Source organism: Eumetopias jubatus, unplaced genomic scaffold, assembly GCF_037043125.1.
Source record: "Eumetopias jubatus isolate StellerSeaLion01/CBP00866 unplaced genomic scaffold, mEumJub1_p1.0 scaffold_1, whole genome shotgun sequence".
Taxonomy (NCBI): Eukaryota; Metazoa; Chordata; class Mammalia; order Carnivora; family Otariidae; genus Eumetopias; species Eumetopias jubatus.
In genome coordinates this window covers 184,453,526-184,475,116 of record NW_028274807.1, presented here as the reverse complement: position 1 = coordinate 184,475,116, position 21,591 = coordinate 184,453,526, and the positions used below count along the sequence as shown (strand labels likewise).

General features: G+C 39.9%; 1 protein-coding gene across 4 annotated transcripts in view; it reads left to right on the top strand.

Moving 5' to 3' along the window:
- Nucleotides 1–21,591, top strand: part of SLC25A26 (solute carrier family 25 member 26) — a 132,959-nt gene that overhangs the window by 90,736 nt on the left and 20,632 nt on the right. For all 4 annotated transcript variants that reach the window (XM_028110335.2, XM_028110333.2, XM_028110336.2 and 1 more), the window contains one exon: nucleotides 10,493–10,537. In XM_028110335.2, the coding sequence (XP_027966136.2) occupies nucleotides 10,493–10,537 (45 nt within the window). The remainder of the gene's footprint in view (nucleotides 1–10,492; nucleotides 10,538–21,591) is intronic.

The following is a 21,591-nucleotide window of genomic DNA, read 5'->3' as shown; positions in this document are numbered from 1 at the left end:
ATTTTTTGGAGGTTGGGAAACCATCAATTAGAACATCTTTATTACCCAAAAACAGATTGCTTCAGTTATGGGGAAGACCTGGATAAATAAGCATGTGCCTCAGTTAACAAGGACAGTTGGTAGAATAATAAACAAAATAATCAACCTTCTCGTAGGACTGCTTGAGGGTTGATTACAACTTTTTTCTCACCCCTCTTTTTTGCTTTCTGAGTGAAGAGCTAAGCTGTGCTGGCTGAAAGGGAGGGATGGAGTCATAGGTGGGAAAGCTAAGCGACTATATATGCAAACGCTGTTCTCAGCCGCAGAAAAAAATCTGAAGAACAACCTGATTATGTTTTGTAAGGGATTAAAGTTGCATGCAAATTCCAACCAAAAACATCTGTTTCCTGACCCTGTGCCAGATCTAACATTTTGACAGGAATTCTGGTTGTGAAATTTCTGAGTCTCAAGCACCTCCCTCAACTGCTCTCTGGCTGTTTTCTTAGAAGGCTTAAATCAACACAGCTTAACATATTGAAAATGACTCTGTGAAGAACTGAAAAGGAACTTCATTTGCTTTTTATACACCAGAAGAGAAATTCAGGTTTCATTAGCAAGAATCATACTAATTGCTGAGTGATCATTGTAGGAATTGTGGGGTGATCCACACAGTTCATTAAAGAAGCCAATGAAAATAAATGTATCACTGAAGGAATCAGTATATATGTATATGTATGTATATGTGTGTGTATTTGTATATAGATTTTTATTTTAACTTTACTAAATGGAAAACTTTTAAAAGCATTTCTAACTTTATTTCTTAAGAATCCCAACTAACAAAAAAATAAAAAATATCCATTGAAATGCACAAATGATAGATGTATACTTTTGAAGGATGGATATTCTCATGTAACCCACATCACTATTACGATATTGAGTATTTCCATACCCTAGAATGTTCTCTAGTATTCCATCCCAGTCAGTGTGCCCACCTGGGATAGTTTTGCCTTTTCTTAGAACTTTATGTAAAAACAACCATACAGTATGAACTCTTTTTATGTCTGACTTCCTTTGCTGAGCATAATGTGTGTAAGGGACGTTAATGTCATAGCAAGTGTCAATAGTTCTTTCCACTTTATTGCCCATATTCTACCATATGACTATACCACACTATATATAGCCTTTCTCTTGTCGATGGACAGTAACTGTTGTGATTAAAGCTGCTCTAACATTCGTGACAATTCCATTGTGGACATATATTGTCATTGCTCTTGGATAAATACCTAGGCATGGAATTTCTGGATCAAACAATAATGTAGCAAATCCCTTTTGGAAGTGATTGTCCTGTTTTAAGTTCCTACCAGCAATACAGAGTTGTGATTGCTACATATCCTTACCCTTATATGGTTTTGTCAGTCTTTCTGATTTCAGCCTATTAGCTGTTGTACAGTGGTTTGTCAGTGTGTGCTTTTTGAGAAATAGTTTTTAAACTGTGCTAAAGTAGACAAAACATAACACTTGCCACTTTAACCACATTAAGTGTACACTTCAGCATCATTCACAAGCTAGTGCAACTATCACCATTGCCTGGTCCCAAGATGTTTTCATCACCCCAGACAGAAACTCTGTACTCACTGAGTAAGAACTCCCCACTGCCCTTTCCCCACAGCCCCTGGTAACCCCTAATCTAGTTTCTCTATGAATCTGCCTATTTTAGATATTTCATATAAGTGGAATGATATATTATTTATCCTTTTGTGTCTGGCTCGTTTCACCGAGTATGATGTTTTCATGGTTCACCTGTATGGTAGCCTGTGTACGAACTTCAGTTCTTTTTATGGCACAATAATAATACAAAAATAATATTTTTCAGTTTATTTGTTGATGGACACTTGAATTGTTTGGTTATTGTGAATGATGCCGCAATGAAGATTGGTGTACAAGTATCTGTTTGAGTCCCTGTGTTCAGTGATTCTGGCTGTATACCTAGGAGCAGAATGCTGCGTCGCGTGATAATTCTGTGTTTAGCTTTTTGGGGAACCACCAACCTTTTTTTCCTCAGTGTGTTTTAATTAGCATTTCCCTGATGACTGATGATGTTGAATATCTTTTCATGTGCTTATGTTAGCAGTTTGTCTGTATATTTCTTTGTGAAGTGCTTGTGCGAGTCTGCTGTGCATTTTAAAAATTGGATTCTTTTTTCTGCCTTTTTTTAGTTAATAAGGTTGGAAAGTTCTTTAAATATTCTGGATAGAAGTTGTTTGTCAAATACGTTTTATGAATATTTTCTTTCACTCTGTGGCTTGCCTTTTCATTAATAGTACCTTTTAAAAGTTTTTACAAAGTTTAATTTGGTAAAGTACACGTTAACATTTATCATCTTAAACATTTTTAGGTATACAATTCAGTTGTGTGAAGTATTTTCACATTGTTGTGCAACCAGTCTCCAAAACTCTTTTCATCTTGCAGAACTGAAACTATGTACTTATTAAACAAGAACTCTCCATCTCCTTCTTCTCCCTGTCTCCTGGCAACCACCATCCTGCTTTCTGTTTTTATGAATTTCACTACTCTAGTTTCTTCACATAAGTGGAATCAGACAGTGTTTGTCTTTTTGTGACTGGCTTATTTCACTTAGTATAATGTCCCCAAGGTTCATCCATTCCGTAGCATTTGTGAGAATTTCCTGCTTTTTAAGGCTCATATTCATGTGCGTGTGTGTCCGCATATTGTGTATCTGTTCATTGATGGACACTTAGCTTCCACCTTTTGGTTATTATGAATTACACGCTGTGAACTTGAACATACAAATACCTCTCTGAGACCTTACTTTCAGTTGTTTTGGGTATATACCCAGAAGTGGAATTGCTGGATCATATATGATAATTCTATTTTTAATTTTTTGAGGAACTGCTATGTTGTTTTCCCAATAGCTGTATCATTTTTTTTAAGTTAAGGATGTATTTGAAATATTTTTATAAAGTATCAAGCAGAATCTATATACGATACACATGACAGTAAATGAACATGATAAATTATGCCATCAGTGTTCTAGTTTTGATGTAACAGGGCACAGCTCCCCTCTATAAAATATTTCTTTTTTTAATGTTATGTTAATCACCATACATTACATCATTAGTTTTTTATGTAGTGTTCCATGATTCATTGTTTGCGTATAACACCCAGCGCTCCATTCAGTACATGCCCTCCTTAATACCCATCATCAGTCAGAATGGCTAAAATTAACAAGTCAGGAAACGACAGATGTTGGCGGGGATGCGGAGAAAGGGGAACCCTCCTACACTGTTGGTGGGAAGGCAAGCTGGTGCAGCCACTCTGGAAAACAGTATGAAGGTTCCTCAAACAGTTGAAAATAGAGCTACCATACGATCCAGCAATTGCACTACTGGGTATTTACCCCAAAGATACAAATGTAGGGATCCGAAGGGGTACGTGCACCTGATGTTTATAGCAGCAATGCCACAATAGCCAAACTGTGGAAAGAGCCAAGATGTCCATCGACAGATGAATGGATAAAGAAGATGTGGGGTGTGTGTGTGTGTCCACAATGGGATATTATGCAGCCATCAAAAGGAATGAGATCTTGCCATTTGCAACGATGTGGATGGAACTGGAGGGTGTTATGCTGAGTGAAATAAGTCAATCAGAGAAAGACATGTATCATATGATCTCACTGATATGAAGAATTCTTAATCTCAGGAAACAAACTAAGGGTTGCTGGAGTGGTGGGGGGTGGGAGGGATGGGGTGGCTGGGTGATAGACATTGGGGAGGGTATGTGCTATGGTGAGCACTGTGAATTGTGCAAGACTGATGAATCACAGACCTGTACCTCTGAAACAAATAATACGTTATGTGTTAAAAAAAAAAAGTAGGAAGGGAAAAATGAAGGGGGGAAATCGGAGGAGGAGACGAATCATGAGAGACGATGGACTCTGAGAAACAAACTGAGGGTTCTAGAGGGGGGGGTGGGGGGATGGGTTAGCCTGGTGATGGGTATTAAAGAGGGCACGTTCTGCATGGAGCACTGGGTGTTACACGGAAACAGTGAGCCAGTGGCTGCATCATTGTACGTCCCCACCAACAGTGTGCAGAGTTTTCAGTTTCTCCATATCCTTGTCTGTACTTGTTCCTTGCTTGTCCTTTTTTTTTTTTTTTTTTGGTAATTTCTTACTGGATATGAGGTGATATTTCACTGTGGTTTTGATTTGCATTTCTCTAATGATTAGTAATATTGAACTTCTTTTCATACGGTTGTGGGCTATTTGTATATCTTTTCATGAGAAATGTCTACTCAGATCCTTTGCCCATTAAAAAAATTAGGTTTTTGTTGATGTTGAGCTATAGGAATTTTTTAAAAAATATATTCTGAATCTTTTTTTTTTTTTTAAGATTTATTTAGAGAGAGGGGCAGTGGGAGCAGGGGGTGGGGCAGAGTGAAAAGGAGAGAGAGAATCTCAAGCAGACTCCCACTGAGTGCGGAGCCTGATGCGGGACTTGATCTCACAACCCTGAGATCATGACCTGAGCCAAAATCAAGAGTCAGATGCTTAACCCACTGAGTCACCCAGGTGCCCCTGTCTGGTCACTTTTAGTACATTGGTCCTATAAGTCTTTGGTTAACTTTTTTCCTAAATTGAATTTTAATTCACCTTTAGGCAGATTTTTTTTTTTAACATTTGTTTTTTACTAATTTGCTGCTAGTAATTAGGAATTTTATTGATTTTTTTTTTGTGTATTGATTCCTTAAGATTCTTTAGAATTTTCAGCATACTAATCATATCATTTGTGACCTGAGCCGAAGGCAGACGCTTAACGACTGAGCCACTCAGGCGTACCTTCTTTTCAATTTTTATGCTTTTTGTTTCTTTTCTTTTTCTTTCTTTCTTTCTTTTTTTTTGGCCTGATTGCACTGCCTAGAACGTGCAGTGTAGTGTTGAATTAAGTGAGAACAGATACCTCTGCCTTGTTGGTGATCTTAAGAGGAAAGCATTCAGGGGTGCCTGGGTGGCTCAGTCATTAAGCATCTGCCTTCAGCTCAGGTCATGATCCCAGGGTCCTGGGATCGAGCCCCGCATTGGGCTCCCTGCTCAGCGGAAAGCCTGCTTCTCCCTCTCCCACTCCCCCTGCTCGTGTTCCCTCTCTCACTGTGTCTCTCTCTGTCAAATAAGTAAATCTTAAAAAAAAAAAAAAAAAAAGGAAAGCAGTCTTTCATCCTGAAGAATGGTGTTAGCTATATATTTTTTTTAGGAGTCTTTTATCAGATTGAGGAAGTTCCCTTTTTTTTTTTTAAAGATTTTATTTTATTTATTTATTAGAGCACAAGAGGGGGTACGGTCAGAGGGAGAAGCAGACTCCCTGCCGAGCAGGGAGCCTGATATGAGACTCAATCCCGTGACTTCGGGATCATGACCTGAGCCGAAGGCAGTTGCTTAACCAACTGAACCACCTAGGCGTCCTAGGAAGTGCCCTTGTGTTCTCATCTTGATGAGGTTTTTTTTTCTTTTATCATGAGTAGCATCAAATATATATACTTTTCACCTTGTAAAAACAGTGGAACTTGTTTTTAGGACTTCAGAAGTGTAGTGGACCATGGACTAATTTGACATTGCTGTTATCTTTGCTACATAATTGGTACTATGTGACTGGCACAGTCACATGTACACATATCCTGGGGGAGTGCCTTCCACCCAGACACAGTTACTGTGATGATTCTGTAGAACGCAGAGAAAGAAAATCGAATCACTACCTCAGTGCCAACATTTATTAAGGACTTGTGCCTAGCACACGGAGTTAGTGATTGGTGATATCCTCAGAGCTCCTGGCTGAGTTCTAAAAGATTTGCTTAAGAGTCAAACCACTTACACACATTTCCTTTTCTGTATTAGATTTTGATACTCTTTTATCTATTTTGTGCTTTTTTTGGGAAAGATACTTTAGGACTTTTTAATATCTCTTATAAACCTAAGGAATAATTCACTGTAAATTTTTCCTACTTTTAGGTTAATTTCCTTTATTAGGTAGATGTTCTGTTCTCTATGTACAGTGCATGTAAATGGATTATGGTTGTTCAGTTGAAAAATCAGTGTATATTGACTATTGGAATTCTTTTCTGTCCTGTCAAATGCTAGCAGACCAACTTTGAATGGCTCTCACTTTTTTTGTTTAATTTTAAATTTTGGAACAGTAGTCACTGAGGGGCACAAGGTTTTTAGGTCTTCAACTTGATTTGTCCTTTGTTACCCCTGGGGTTGAATGGGAAAAGACACAGCGTATTTAAGAGGAGAACAGCTTTGTTACTGATGTAACAATAAAGTGGAAAACCCTCAATCAATCACAGAAATTTGGACACTGTCATGCAACAAAAAGGAGACGTCTCTGTGGGTCACTTGTAGGATCCCTTGAAAACTGGAACGGGCCACTTCTTGGAGCCAGTGGGATATCCATGACAGGCCAACCAATCCCATGCTGTACTTCAAACCCTTTCTAATTTGAGGTCTTAGCAAAAAGTTTCTGATTTTTTTTTGGGGGGGGTCTTATTGCTAGAGAATTTTGGGTTATTTCTGCCAAGGTACAATAGGTTTCCAGCTTTTAAAATACACTTTCTTGTTCTTATACTTCCTAGGGCATTCATGGTAGTATTGTGTTCATTGCGGCTTCTAGTCAAGTCTTATTTTTAAAGTGTTGCTATTCTAATGTGATTTTTCCATTGAAAAAGAGAATTTTACAGATAATACCTTAGAAATCATATCTGTATATCTCCTTGGTTTGTTATAAATCACTTCATTATTTTTTAAGGACTGTAAGATTACAGACACTTCTTTTAAGATCACGGGGTTAAAAGCATTGATTGGCTTTAGTGATGCGTCTGGTCCAATAGTTAATAAGAGGTAAAGCAGGTTCATAATGTAATTTTGTAAATTCTTCATTTCATTAGTAATGCCCAGCACTCATTCCCCTTCTCACCACGCCTATATTTAATTTTATCTACTTCCCATGGAATCCTCACATGCACTCTTATACAGCATTATTGCTATGTTTATTACTAAGTGGAATCCATGTTGAATTTTAGCAGGTTTTTTCCCCTTTGCATCTGCCTCTTTGATGGTAGCTGGGTTTACTGCTGCTCACTTATTAGTGCCCTGGGTCGTAACAACCTTATTCAAACAAAACATCTTAAATGGAGGCATTAAAAAGGTCACAACAGTGAGCCATTTTGTAACTTTTGGTGCAATAAAAGGAGTATGTTGTGTTTTGGAATATAAGACCTCTGAGTGCAGCTATTCATTTTCTTCATCTATAAAACATTTTAGAATAACAGCTTACATCTGTTTGGGGTTTAAAATTCCACGTTTTGAAGAAACATCACTGTTATGTAACTCCGAACCAGACATGGGGCGGGAGCTAGTTCTTTGACGGGCCCATGTTCTGTAGAAGGTGGGAGAAGTGTTTGTTTTAGCTGTGGAGCCATATTTGCTGGCAGTACTCCTTCCACATGTGTGGAACACGTTTCCATTATTGTTTCTTCATCTTGTAAACGACAAAAAGCATTCAATAGGATTTTGACTTGAAGAATATTTGAAAAATTTTTACACATCAGGAGTTTATCTTATAAGGGATATTTCATTACCAGAAACCAGAATCAAATTTTAAGCATTTACAGTGCATTTAATTACCTTAGACTGTCAATCTCGTTTTAGAGAGTAAAGTTGGGATTTACTGTCGGCTCACTTTTTAAGATAAATACCCTATGGAATAGCTTGGCCATTCCAACTGTGTGATTTTTAAATTACTTCTTTAAATTTGAAGGAACAATTTAATGAATAGCTTTTAATAGGGGAAAATGGGCGAAATGTTCATCTACAGGATTCAAAATCTATTATTAAGTACTAAAAAAGTGCAGATAACATGAAGTTTTACAGATTATATTTATTTATATTTATATTTATTTATATTTAAATATTTGAGAGAGAAAGAGAGCGAGTGCATGCCACCTGGGCAGGGGTGGTGGGGCAGAGGGAAAGGGAGAGAGAATCTCAAGCAGACTCCCTGCTGGCACGGACCCTGATGCAGGACTGGATCCCAGGACCCTGAGATCATGACCTGAGCTGAAACCAAGAGTCGGATGCTTAACCGACTGTGCCACTGAGGCGCCCCAGGTTATTTTATTTTTTATTTTTTTAAAATATTTTATTTATTTATTTGACAGAGAGAGACACAGCGAGAGAGGGAACACAAGCAGGGGGAGTGGGAGAGGGAGAAGCAGGCTTCCCACGGAGCAGGGAGCCCGATGCAGGGCTCGATCCCAGGACCCTGGGATCATGACCTGAGCTGAAGGCAGATACTTAATGACTGAGCCACCAGGCGCCCCGCCCCAGGTTATTTTAATCAAGAAGTAAAGACCATGGATCATTACAATAAGCTAAAGGCCTTTTTTTCATCTTATAAATATGAAATATTTACATTCTTGTTAAAATGTGATAAATTTACATCTGGGAGGGGAGAGTACAAAGAAGAAAATGAAAATCATCTATAATCCTAGTACTTGTTAGTCCTCTTGGATATTTTATTACATACTATACATTTTTTTTAATTTAGAAAACCTTTTAATAAACTATTATACTTTCAGTTTGGAGGAATTTAGATAGTTAATTTAATTGAACTTTAGTTTCAGAATGGACTTTCCGTCAGAAGCTTTCACATTTTGGTGACAAAAATACTAAACTAAATTTCACTCCTGTTGTGGAATTTTGCATACAGGGTGGGGTGCTGCCTACTGTAAAGACAGCAAACTTCTCTGAGATCCCACTTTGTCAGCCTAAACTAGGCTGTTGTCATCGATTGTTTTTTCCTTACTGCCAATTCCTGCCTGAAGGAAAGACAGATTTGTTTTTTCTGTGTCCACTCCCAAACTCAGGACCATCATTCGCTCCAGCAGAGTAACAGATGATGCTAGACTTTCAATTTGTGATTCAGTATAGGTACTTCAGAAGTAATTTGATGCCCTTGATTCATGAAGGTAAATACCCATTAATGCTTTCAAAACCATGGTCTCTAGCACTCACACATTTCAAGCACTCACACACCCATATGCATATGCATATCGATAATGTTTTACTCTTCCCTGGCAGCTGAGCTGACGACAGAGAACAGGGCTGGAGCCGGGGCCTGCTCACAGCTGCATCACCCCAGCACAGCCCTTCTGGCCAGTGACTGGATGTCACAGAGGCGAGTGGGTAGTGGTGACTGGAGTTCAGGTATTTTTGTCTTAGGAAATAGGGAGGTGTGGTTCTGTTTTCAAATTTTAGAAGGTGTCATGGAAAGCAAATAGAGTCTACTGAGTGTGAATTTACGTTCAGATAAATGCACTTAGATGTCTTCCAGGTAGAGTAGTAGACAGGCTCTGGAGTCAGGTTGTCTGGGCTTCACAGGGTGTCTTTAGTCAACTTACGCAGCGTCCCTGCACCTCATCTTCATCTGTAACATGGGGACACTAATCATACCTAACTGTCGTACAGAGTTGTTGAGAGGAATGAAATAAAGCTCAGGAAGTGCTCATTAGCATTATGTGCCTCAGTGCCTAACACCTGAGAAGTGCTTGGTAATTCTAGCTCTTGCTGTTAACCAACTGACTGCAGATACTCTGCCCCCAAGTGTGCCAGTTGTCTTCAGCCTCCCGTTTGGCTACTGCAGATGAGCCCTCCCCTAGCCTACCCTGGGGACCAGCCTGCCCACAGGCCCGCTTTCGCTCTTGCGCTCCTTTCCCACCGCCCACGCTGCTTTTCTGTTCCTCTGTCCCCATTTCTCAGCCTCCTCTTATAAGTGGCTCTGTGTGTCTCCTCTTTTCTCTTTCCTGCCTGCTCCATCCCTCCCCAGGCCTCCCCTGTGTACCCCTTCCTTCCTCCTCTCCTGCTCCCCCCTCCTCTCTGCCCCTCCTATTCTCCTTTCCACTCCTCTGCTCTCCCTTCTCTTCTTCCCTTCCCTCCTCTCCCTCTTCCTGCTCCCCCCACTGTCTCCTCCTGCCCCACACTGGACCCCGTCCCTCCCTCTCCCCCTTCATCTCCCTCCTCCTCCCCATTTCTGTTTTAAACTCTTAACACTTGGCCTGCTGAGGAGTAGACAGCTCTAGTTAGCTCTTCAGCAGAAAAATGTCAGGTCTTTAAAGTCTTTATTGCTTGTGATAGGAAATACTTATTTTGTCATTTTGGTAGCCTGATCTCTGTATTGTGCTTCTCTTTCTGCTTCCAAAGGGCTTCACACCATCATTTTATGTCCCTTGGGCTCAGAAAGTTAGTAGAACTCTACGGGCAGTTGCGGCTTAACTTTTTTTCTGAAAACTATGTCTACCCTACCTATAAATTTAATGTTAGCTTTATTATATACATGAAGTCAAAACAAACTAAGGTTTCTAAATAATAATTATAGGTTCATGATAGTAGTCCTAGGCAAACTCTGATCCTGCCTAATTTATTTGATTTTTTTTTTCTTTTCAGATTCCTTTCTCATTGGTCCAGTTTCCCTTGTGGGAGTCCTTAAAAGTAAGTTTTCCAATCTTCATGTAAAATTTCTCTCTAGTTATCACAAATGACCACCATTTTCACTGTGGAATAGCAAAATATAATATTGACTAGCAGTTGATTTATTTATTTTTTATTTTTTAAGGATTTTTATTTATTTGAGAGAGAGCGTGAGAGAGAGATCATGGGCAGAGGCAGAGGGAGAAGCAGACTCCCCCGCTGAGCAGGGAGCCCGATGCGGGACTCGATCCCAGAACCCTGGGATCATGACTTGAGTCGAAAGCAGACGCTTGAACAACTGAGCCACCCAGGCTAGCAGTTTAAAAACTCAGAACTGTTGATAGTTGAAAATACTTTCTGCATGTGATTAACATGCCAATTCAGTCTTTTAAACTTGTTCTGATATCCGTGGTGCTGGAAACTAAGCGCAGTAGGCATGACTGAGATCCATGGATGTTAAGGAAAAACTTAACTTTCTTCTCTCCTGCAACTCTTTTTCTTCCTGGTTGAATTTTATTTCATTCTGTGCGTGTGTACGTGTGTATAGAGGTTAAGGAATAAGAATGTGTGTGAATGGAAAGCAAGCAAGGCCCGTGAGTGTTTGTAGGCCTGCATTGGCCGAGGCCTCTCCCACCCACATGTAGTGGCTGGCAGCTGAGGGAGCAGCGGGGCCGTGGGCTCTGACCATCCCTTCCATGTCTGCTGCTCACCCCAGCCAGGCGTGGGAATCCCCAGGGGGGAACAGAGTGTGATGACTTGTGAGTCAGCCTTAGGGAAGGTCACTCGTATGTTTCAAAACAAATAATTAAATGAATTTTTAAAAGCCTGTGTTTAAAACATGATGAAATGTTTTCTTTTTTAAAAGATTCTGGGGCAGTGGTTTTGAAAATGGTAGGTCATGATATGGATTGTGTGGATATTTGGCAACATTTTAAAAACTAATGCAAAAGGAAATAGTAGAGAACATCTTACAAGGTAAGGACAAGTCTTATTTTGTAAAACCTCAGTGTCGTTTGCACAGGTACACATGCATCTGTGTACTGGGTTGCAATGTAACACGTGTGTCGCTGTGCATGATGATCAAAGAAATTGAAAACCCTGTCCAAGTGAAAATGGTTTATAAATGACCAAACTGTAAAATGGCAAAGTACCTAGGTAGGCATTTGATAATACAAAAAGTAATTACTCTCATAATTGTATGGAATTAGCCTGGTCATACAAAATGTCTTTTGAAAAGTAAAAAAAAAAATATTTGGACATGGAGGTTCTATGGTAAGGATAGTAAGATGAGACAAAACATTACTCATAAGAAAAGAAACCAGAATATTCTGTATCGACAAATGTTTCTTACAAGTGATCTGATTGTAAGTAGTACAGCTTTTTTATCATTAGACTTTACATATAGTTTCTTGGGTTTTTGATTGTTGTTTTTGTTTTCACCATTTTCTTCGTGGTGCATGGTGAGAACGGATTTCTTCGGCAGTGTTTCTGGGCATGACGTAACAGCTCTCCAATGAGAAGGTCACATTCCATGAGCATAACAGCTTTCCTTTTCTGTGTGTGACCAAAGAACAATGGAGCCAACAGCTGTCCAGCAAACAAGACTCACTTTATTAGTGTCTCAATAACCAGCATTCACGCAGCTTCTGCACACTCGCTAACATCCTTACACTCTGTCTTTGCATAGGAATGTTTTGAGGGCTGAAGAGGGAAAAAGCGTCGAGTTTGTTTCTTTTCAGCATTAAGGACATTTGTAATATTCTAGCTCGTTAAGAAGTGTCTAGAATTTTTCAGAGTAATCATAGATAATAATATTATGCTTTAGCAGTTGTCTTTGAGCAAATGCTAAAATGCTATAGTTTTTTTTTTAAGTCAGGTGTATGGAGTAATTTTGATACAGGAACATTCACCCTTTGTGAATATACATTTTTATGACTTTTGACAAATGTTTATCATTACCACCATTATAAAAATACAGAATATTTAGTTTTCCCTTTTCCAGAATATCCTATAAGTAGAATTGTACACCATATAGCATTTTGTGCCTGGCTTATTTCACTTAATATGCTTATGAAATTCATTCATATTTTTGCATGTCCCAGTAGTTTGTTCCTTTTTGTCACTGAGTAGTATCCCATTGTACGGAGGTACTGCAGTGTTTATCCCTTCACTAGTTGAGATACATTTGAGTTTCCAGTTTTTAATGGTTTTGAATAAAGCTGCTACAAATTTGCATATACGTATTTGTATGGGGACATGTTTTTGTTTCTCTTGGGTAGGTACCTAGAAGTGAGGGAAAGTATACGTTTAATAAATAAGTTTAACTGTCAGACTGTTTTCCAAAGTGGTTGTCCCCTTCTGCAGCAATGTATGAGAGTTCCAGGTGCTCTGGCGCCCTGTCATCATTTGTTATGTCATTAGATTAAAGAAATGTTGTTAGCTACTCTAATAGTTGTGTACCGGTATCTCATTGTGGTTTTAATTTGCAGTTCTCTCATGGCTCAACAATGTTGAGCATCTTTTCACATAGTAGTATTTTTTTTTAAACATCTGAATGTGAACTCACAGTGCTTTGTAGAAGTAGACCATTTGGGCCACCTCTTTCATTTTTGTGTTTATGCATTTATCCATTCAAGTTTGCTTTTGCAGCCACGGAGAGATTGTAATCTATGGGAAGACCTTCTCTATTGTGTTTATGTGAGAATACTACTTGGGAAGATTTTTCTCCACAAGGACTTGAGCAGGTTTCATACACAGTGTGCTGCAAGGGGCGGGAAGCCTGAACACAGGGAGTGGCCACTGTCCTCTGAAACTTACCCTGCCCACAATTAAAGTTACTACCTTTTTCTAAAATCCTTCCTCCTGCTGCTTCCATTTCTGTTAACCATACTACTGATCTGACCCGGTGGGTCTCAAGCCCTGGATGATAAATCTCATGATCTCTTTCTCTCTGTCCATATCACATCATTCACTAAGTTTTGGTGGACTCTGACTTTTTGGAACCTGCAGCCTCCTTTTTATGAGATTCTTACTAACTTATGCCTAGACTAAGTCCTGACAGTTTCTCTGCTTTCCTTTCCATTCTACACATTGAATTTGTGTGATCTTCCTTAAACATCTCTTTGAAATTTATAACTTCCTGAAAGTCTCAAATATGAGGTGGATGTCCACACTGTGTTCTTCACTGGTTTTTCCAGCTCCCTTCCCCCTGTGGTTTTTCAAAATTCTTTCCCTCCAGCCAGAATAGGCTCCTCACTGTCTCTGTTCTTTGGCTGCTTTCTGAAATATGCTTCCACGTCTCCAAACACTGCATCTTCCAAAGCCGGTTCAGTTTTGGGTGTTTTTTTTTTTTTTTTCTTCCTTGAAGTCTTCCAATCCAGACCCTGAAGATTTACCCTAACTTACCTTACATTTGTGTGCATTGCTTATTGGTATTTAATCACACACTATGCTATGTTTAAAACAATTTAGAACTAAGTTTTCAAGGACTGGAGCAAGGCCTCAGCCCCTTGCATTTACAGATATGTGACAGATGGGAGTATACATGTATTGCCTTTGTACTCCTGAGCTGGACATTGGTTCTGTCACAGCAATGCAAAGATGATTAAAAGAGTTCATGCTTTTGAGGAGCTTGGAGTCATTGAGAGAGGCACAGGGCGCCAGATAACTTTAAGGTAATGTTTCTGTAATTGGAGACTTCTCAAGGTAATGTGGGTGCCAGTCCCTCTGACTTCCCTATTCATGTCACTACACTACCACATTTCTTCTGTTTCTCCTTTCTCAGAGTATATAGACCGAGAGTTTGCATGAAAGAAGACTAGACACTGTAAAGAAGAAGAAAAGTAAAAGGGGTAGATTATCATGTCTAGAATCTCTAAGAAGATAATTTTCCCCTAAGATTTATGTTGTGTTTGGAACTTTCTGACAACCCAGCCAGAAGAGAAACTTGATCGATTACATGGTTGTTACTACTCGACAAAGACCCATCACTTATTATTTCATCTTGTCCCCTTGGCTTTGGATACTGTCTTCCTGTAGATGACTTGCACATTTATAGCTCTGTCACAGACCACCTCCTTGAAGTTACAGCCTCATGTGACCAGCTTTTCTAGCAGACATTCTCACCCAAGACGTCTCAGGCCAACCAGTTCAGAACAGAACTCTTGGTTTTTATTCTCCTTTTCCCCAGGCTGTTCCTTCGTCCCTGTCTCAGTAAATAGCGCAGCCCTCTGTTGCTTGCTGAAGTAGAAAGCTATGGATTACTGCACGGTTCTCCATTCCCCAGCCCGTCAGCAAGTCCACTGTTGGCCTTGAAGCCTCTGGTGCACCTCTTGCTTCAGTTGGTACATTGGCTCCTCAGAAAGTCTCCCTGATTCCATCCTTGCTTGCCTAAAATATCCTCTCAACAGCAGCCAGAGTGGTCTTTTAGTGAAATAAATCAGATCATACCACTATCTGCTAAAACCCTTCGGTGGCGTCTCTTTGAAAGAAGAGAAAAACCTAGCGTTTAAACTGGCTGACACAGTCCTCTGTCCTCCGGTCCCCTTTCCCTCTCCCACCTTATCCCCTACCGCCCACCCAGCACGCTCCAGTCACACTGTCTCCCCTTACAGCCCTGCTGGCCTCCCTTCGGTTCTTTGTGGACACACCAGGGTGGTGCTTACCTAAACCAGGACCTTTATGTCGGTCGTGCCCTCTGCCAGAAATACTCTTTATGCATTCCCTCTAACATTGTTACTGAGCACGACTCAGTAGTGCACCTGCTGCGTGCCAGGCATTTTCTAGGGTTTGGGGCTAGAGTGGTGAAGAGGAATGATGAAAATGTCTTTTCTCATTGAACTTTCATTTTAGCTCTTTCTCTAGGCTTTGCTCATGGCCGGCTCCTTCTCCTTCCCCAGGGCTTAGACCATGTGTCACTACAGAGGGGCCTTCCCTTTCTACCCCTCTTTGAAGGTCTCTTCTCTTCTTCCTTCCCCAAGAATTATAGCACCTGTTTATTCCCTTCCTAGCATTTAACAGTGTATTTAGTTATGCCCTTGTATCACCTGGATCCTTAGGAAAGACCTCAGTTGTCTGTTGAGCAGATACCGTATGCCAGACATCTCATCCACATCACACACAACCCAGGGTGGGAGGCCTTGTGGTCACCTCCACTAAACATAAGAAGGGGGTTCAGAGAGGTTGTCTTTCATCTGGTCGTCCAAGTCTTGGTTTCCTGTCCAGCACCCTTTTACTTTGTTAACATTGTTAATGATAATAACTCTAATAATAAACCAACCATAGCACAGAACGTTTCTCAAAGTTAGAGTATGACAGGTGGCATGATAACCACTTTCCATGGATTGTTTCCTATTCATCTTCATGACAGTTCTGAGACAGGTGCTTTCCTGTCTTCATTTTGTAGGTGTGGAAACTGAGGAAGAGTTCGAGTGCCCTGCCCAAGGCCACAGGTTTATTAAATACTAGAGGGTACAGGCAGGATTTGAACCCAGGCAGTCTGAATGCTGAGTTGGTTCTGAGCCATTTTACATATAGCGGTGCACATACCACATCATGTCTTCAGTAATGTGTTTGCTGTTTTGTGAGCTCAAAGGTTGGTAAAAAGTTGAGGTCATGTTACATCAGATCTGCTTATTTAAGGCATTTCTGCAAATTGTGTTGATTCCTTAACTTGATAGCATAAAGCTTAAACACACTGGCTGCTGTATTTCTTAGGCCGACTCTGCCAGGCGTCCGTGGTTCTGTCCTTGGGCAGGGATTTCCAGTGTTCACTTGAGGAGTCCACTCTGTGACCCGCCAAGGGTGAGCACGGGTAGTTTGTGGGGCTGAATGCAGCCAAACCACATTTTCCCACGTGTTTGTGTTTCCTTTCTTGCAGCTCTTTGCTTATTGGAGGAAGGAACTTTGTCTTCTGTTTATATTTATGTTGATATTTTTTATAGTTCTGTCTTTTACACAGCAGGTGTTTATAACAATTCACTAATTGAAGGTTCGCATTCTTTCTTTTTCAAGTTCATTGCAAAGTTGGATAACTATACATTAACTGTTTCATTTATAATTAGTTTCTGAAGTGTGTTCGCAGCTATAACCTATAGGTTTACTCTTACTGAGCTTTAGGTAAACAATAGGCATATTTTGGAAGGATATACGATTCCCTGTAAGAATGTTACAGTTTTTGGATTCTCTGAATATTTAACAGAAGCTTGCAGTGCCCTTTAGAGGATTGTTAAGAATGCCATCAGGTCTAAATACTTAGACTTCTCCCTGCAAGGTGTTACAGAGTTGCACAACCGTAACTAGAAGAAATGCAAGCTTCAAGTTCAGATGCAACTGTTGAAGCAACATGAAAATAAAATCATCTTGGTTATTTAAGACTATGACACCATGCTGATGGTTTTTTAAGATGAAATCATAGCTTTGTAATAGAAATCAGAGGCCAGTGGATTATTCTTTCAGTCATAATACAATGTATAAAGTACTGACTTAGATTTTTCATGTATACTTTGTATTTTTAAGTAAATATTCTAAAAAGTACTTTATAAAAAAACTTTTTATTCAAGTTGAAGAGTAAATAACTTGTTTATTCTTGATTCTGAATTTGATACTAGTTAAAATGTCCATCACCATCCCAACCGACAACAAAATTCTCCCATGCTTTTTAGCCATTTCTGTAATAGTATAGGAGCTACTCAGTGCTCATTGTCTCCATGTACACCCTTTGATTTATGTTGTCTGCACAGACATGTTTGGTGAGAACAGAGATTCCTAAGAAGGGCATACTGAAGATGGAGAAGGGAATGAGAAGAGTAAAAGTGTGTATGGGTGTGATTTTTGCTGCACTAAGCTTGTACCCTAAATTAAATATGACACATCAGTAGGGGAAAAAACACTTGAAAATAAGAACAAAGTAATTATTTTCTGTCCAGACCACCAGTCGAGTTGGAGTCTAAGGTGATAAAGATTTTTTGCTAAGGATTTTGGTAAAATCACAGAACGAAACAGGCATCTTTGAACAATTCAAAACTACAAGAACATTTGAGTTCTTAATTTGCGTCCTGGAAGATATGGGACACTTTGAGCAAAAAGAAAAGAAATTAGAATGTTACAGTGTCCTTTCATTCAATTTATAAAAGTAATGGGTGACATTTTTTTGTTTCTAGGGCTACTGAGATAGAGGGAGAGAGATCCTGTAATAGGGGAGTTGGAAAAATAAAAAATTCCTCCTACTTTTAGGTGGGATTCAATCTGTAAGCCAAATATTTAAAAAGTTTTGTTTTGTGTAGTTTGTCCAAGGCAGATAGTGAAAAAGATATCAAGGAAAACTTAGTAAGGACGAGCCTCCTGTGTAGCAAGGGCCCTGACAGGGAGGCTGGAAAGGGTGTGGCTTCTGGAACTCTGGGTTCCTCCCCCAACCCTCGTTCAGCCTGTGCACCCAGGTGCCGGTCACCCACAGTAGCTGCGTTGAGAAGCTGCAGTGATGACAAGGCCCAGCACATTCCATGCAGATTCTGTTACTAAAGGTCAGGTTTAACCCTGCCTCACCAGGGCCACGGCTTAGAGGGTAGGGGGTCAGGGTCCTCTGTCAAAAACAATAAAAAGCACACCAGGATTCCTCTTTTGTTTTCTTGCTTTTATTACATTTATCTCCTACTTAGGCAAGTTTGTGACTAAAATGAGATACATAGGATCAAATAGAAGATGACTATGGTGAGTCACACTGACTTTTTTGGCTAAGACAGTGTGAGAAAAGAGGGGAGTTTACCAGACTCTAGTGTAATCAGATTATCAAACATAGATATATATTCAAAAGCACTTTAAAAAAATGCCCATAATGATTCCAGTTCCTTTAGAGATAGGAAACCTTGCCAGTATTTGACTTCAAAGGACCCATCTCTAGAATCGCATGTAACCTCCTCTGAAAAATGGGGAAAAAAGGAGTTAGCTTTGTGTTTGTTTTTGAGACTTGCTTTCTGGTTATTTGTGAGCATTTTTGGTGCTTGTTTAGTCTTGTCTGGCTTGATGCTGCGCTGGGCTGGCGTTGCTGCTGTTCCAGCCGCTCTGTCCCGGCAGACGTCCCCGGGTGATCGGAGCCCTTGATCCAGCTGAACCTCAACAGAGGCTTGCCGGAAAGCCTGTCCACCTCCGTCGCTTCGAGTTACAGAGGTGGGACCTACTTGCCATTCCTGGTTTATGTTATTTTCTACTGAGCCAAGAATGAAAATTTGGGGTGATGTTTGCCTAGTTCTCGTCTTCTCCTGTTCCTTACACAAGGGTAAAGTTATCAAACACTGCTTACGTTGTAGGTACTCATCAAGGTACCAAGTATTTGCCCACCTTCTTTGTATAAGGAATTGTGCAGGGCCCTCTGGGATTCTAAAGATGAAGGTGGTGAGCTCCCTGTCCTAGAGAATGAGAGCTGAGATGAGACAACTTTTGAGGGTTAATGAAAGCAGTGACTCATGATATATATTTTTCTGGTGCTATTAAGGATAGAGGCTTGCCAGTGTATTTGTTCCCAGATAAATGGGGCTTATCCGTGCAGTCCCTTAATTCTTTCATTTTAACCATAAAAATCTTTAAAAACAATTGTTCTATACTTAAATATAGTCAGCCAGATATGCCTTTGCAGGCAGAATTATTAAAAATAAGCATACCTTTTTTTTTTGACTCACAATCCATATCGTGAGCATCAGTTACAGTAATTTGTTTTATTTTAACTGTTAGTGATACATTTAGGTATTGTTAACAAAATGGGACCTTTTGTCCCTACCCAAAGCTAATAAAAGATATCCAATCACAGATCCAGAAAGCTCAGAGACTGCCCAGTCACAATAAATATCCCTCTAGTAAAAGTTAGCTACATTACCCCAAAATAATACTTTTTAACTGTAAATCCTGAATATCACTAAGCAACTCAGCATTTGAGCCCATCTTGCTTTTGCTCAAGAATCATAAATGAGGGGCGCCTGGATGGCGCGGTCAGTTGAGCGTCCTACTCTTGGTTTTGGCTGGGGTCATGATCTCATGATCTTGAGATCCAGCCCCACATGAGGCTCTTCACTCAGCTTGGAGTCTGCTTGAGATTCTCTCTCTCCCTCTCCGCCTCCCCCCACATGCTCTTGTGCTCTTGCATGCTCTCTCATAAATACATCTTTAAAAAATAATAAAGGAGGGGCGCCTGGGTGGCTCAGTCGTTAAGCGTCTGCCTTCGGCTCAGGTCATGATCCCAGGGTCCTGGGATCGAGCCCCGCATCTGGCTCCCTGCTTGGCTGGAAGCCTGCTTCTCCCTCTCCCGCTCCCCCTGCTTGTGTTCCCTCTCTCGCTTGTCTCTCTCTGTCAAATAAATAAATAAAATCTTTAAAAAAAATAATAAATGAAATTTCTTTCCCTTTAATTACCAGCACAATCATTTATTAAAGATTTACTTACAAATTCTTAAAGAGTTTATTTATTTGAGAGAGAGCGCATACACACGTGCGCACACAAGCTGGGGGAGGGGCAGAGAAAGAGGGAGAAGCAGACTCCCTACTCAGCAGGGAGCCCGACGTGGGGTTCAGTCCCACGACCCTGAGATCATGACCTGAGCTGCAGGAAGACGCTTAACCAACTGAGCCATCCAGGCACCCCTTTCTTACAAATTCTTAATATCTTCGCCACCTGACTTGTCTAGAAGGCAAGTATCTTAATATCTCAACCAACCAAATACAGTTTAAGCATACAGCATATCAACCTACACAAAGTTGGTGCTTTTGACACACCTCAGAATGCTTTCAATCCAGTTGCTATTGTAACTATAATGAGCCTGTGTATATAAATGATCCCTAATTGTCAGGTAGGTAAATCCACTAGTTATGAAAACTAGTTCTGTAGGAGAAACCCATTCTAGCCTTTTAGCCACTTGGTTATATTGCTAGAGCCATGGTATGGCAGAAGTGAAAGCTTAACTGTGGTCTCCGTTCTATCCATTTTTTTTGGTTTCAAACTTCTCTTTGGAAATCTCTTTTTAAGACATGTTAGTATATGAATACTGCACAGAGAGATGATTCATTTAATTGAAAAAACAACACTTTAAGCAGCGGTTGCTTTGTTTTTTCAAGTGCATGTGCAAAAGCTACACAACAGCTCTATCAGCTACTGTCTGGAGCGCATTTGAAAGTCTCTCATGTGTTAGAAAGTTCTGGTGGTAGGCTGACAACACTAAGGCCTACACAGAGGATTATTTCTTGTCTTAAATAAATTATCATCTCATGTTATTAATTTGGAATCAAGTAGATGATTCTGTTCACATTCCTGTCCTTGTACCACAAAAAGCATTTGGTAAAGTTTCATAATCTTGAAAAACTGGAAGCTACATAACTACTTTTGAATACAACAGCTGAAGTCCCAAACTGTGAGTTTTCCTACACTAAAGCCAAAACACTTATTTTCAATTTGTTACTCATTCATAGGACAGTAGTGTACATTTGGGTGGGTCTTTTGAAGTGAAAAACAAAGCCTTCTCTTCACGCTGTACTTTAATAGAAAACACCTGACCCAAGCTTGGACTCCGCTATTTCATAGTATTGGGCCTGGTGTTTGCTTTCCGTCCTTTGAATGGATACTCAGGCTAGTAGCTAATATCCTGCGGGTTAAGTAGGGGTAGGGAGGGAGCCAAGTTACATCATGCTGTTCTTCCTCAATAGGCCTTGAGCAATGAGTGAGGACTGACTTGGGAAATGAAGATAACCTGATTGTTTTGTAGTGATACCAGTAGGTATTCTGGATTCCTTATAATATTCTAGTGGATGATAGAAATAATGTTAATTTTTAAAATAGCCGATGTTAAAAATTGTGTACCTTTAAACAATATGAATGATGAAATTCGATCAGTCTTATGTTAGTATTTTCTATTTTAGTCTGTATTGATCATTGTACTATGGTCATATAAGATGTCAACATTAGGCGAGCTGGGTGAAGGGTATATGGGAACTCTGTTATTTTTGCAACTTTTCTGTAAGGCTAAAATTATTTCAAAGTGAAATTTCTAAGCTCTTAGAAATATTTTCTAATCAAGCTACAGTATGGAAACTTAAGAA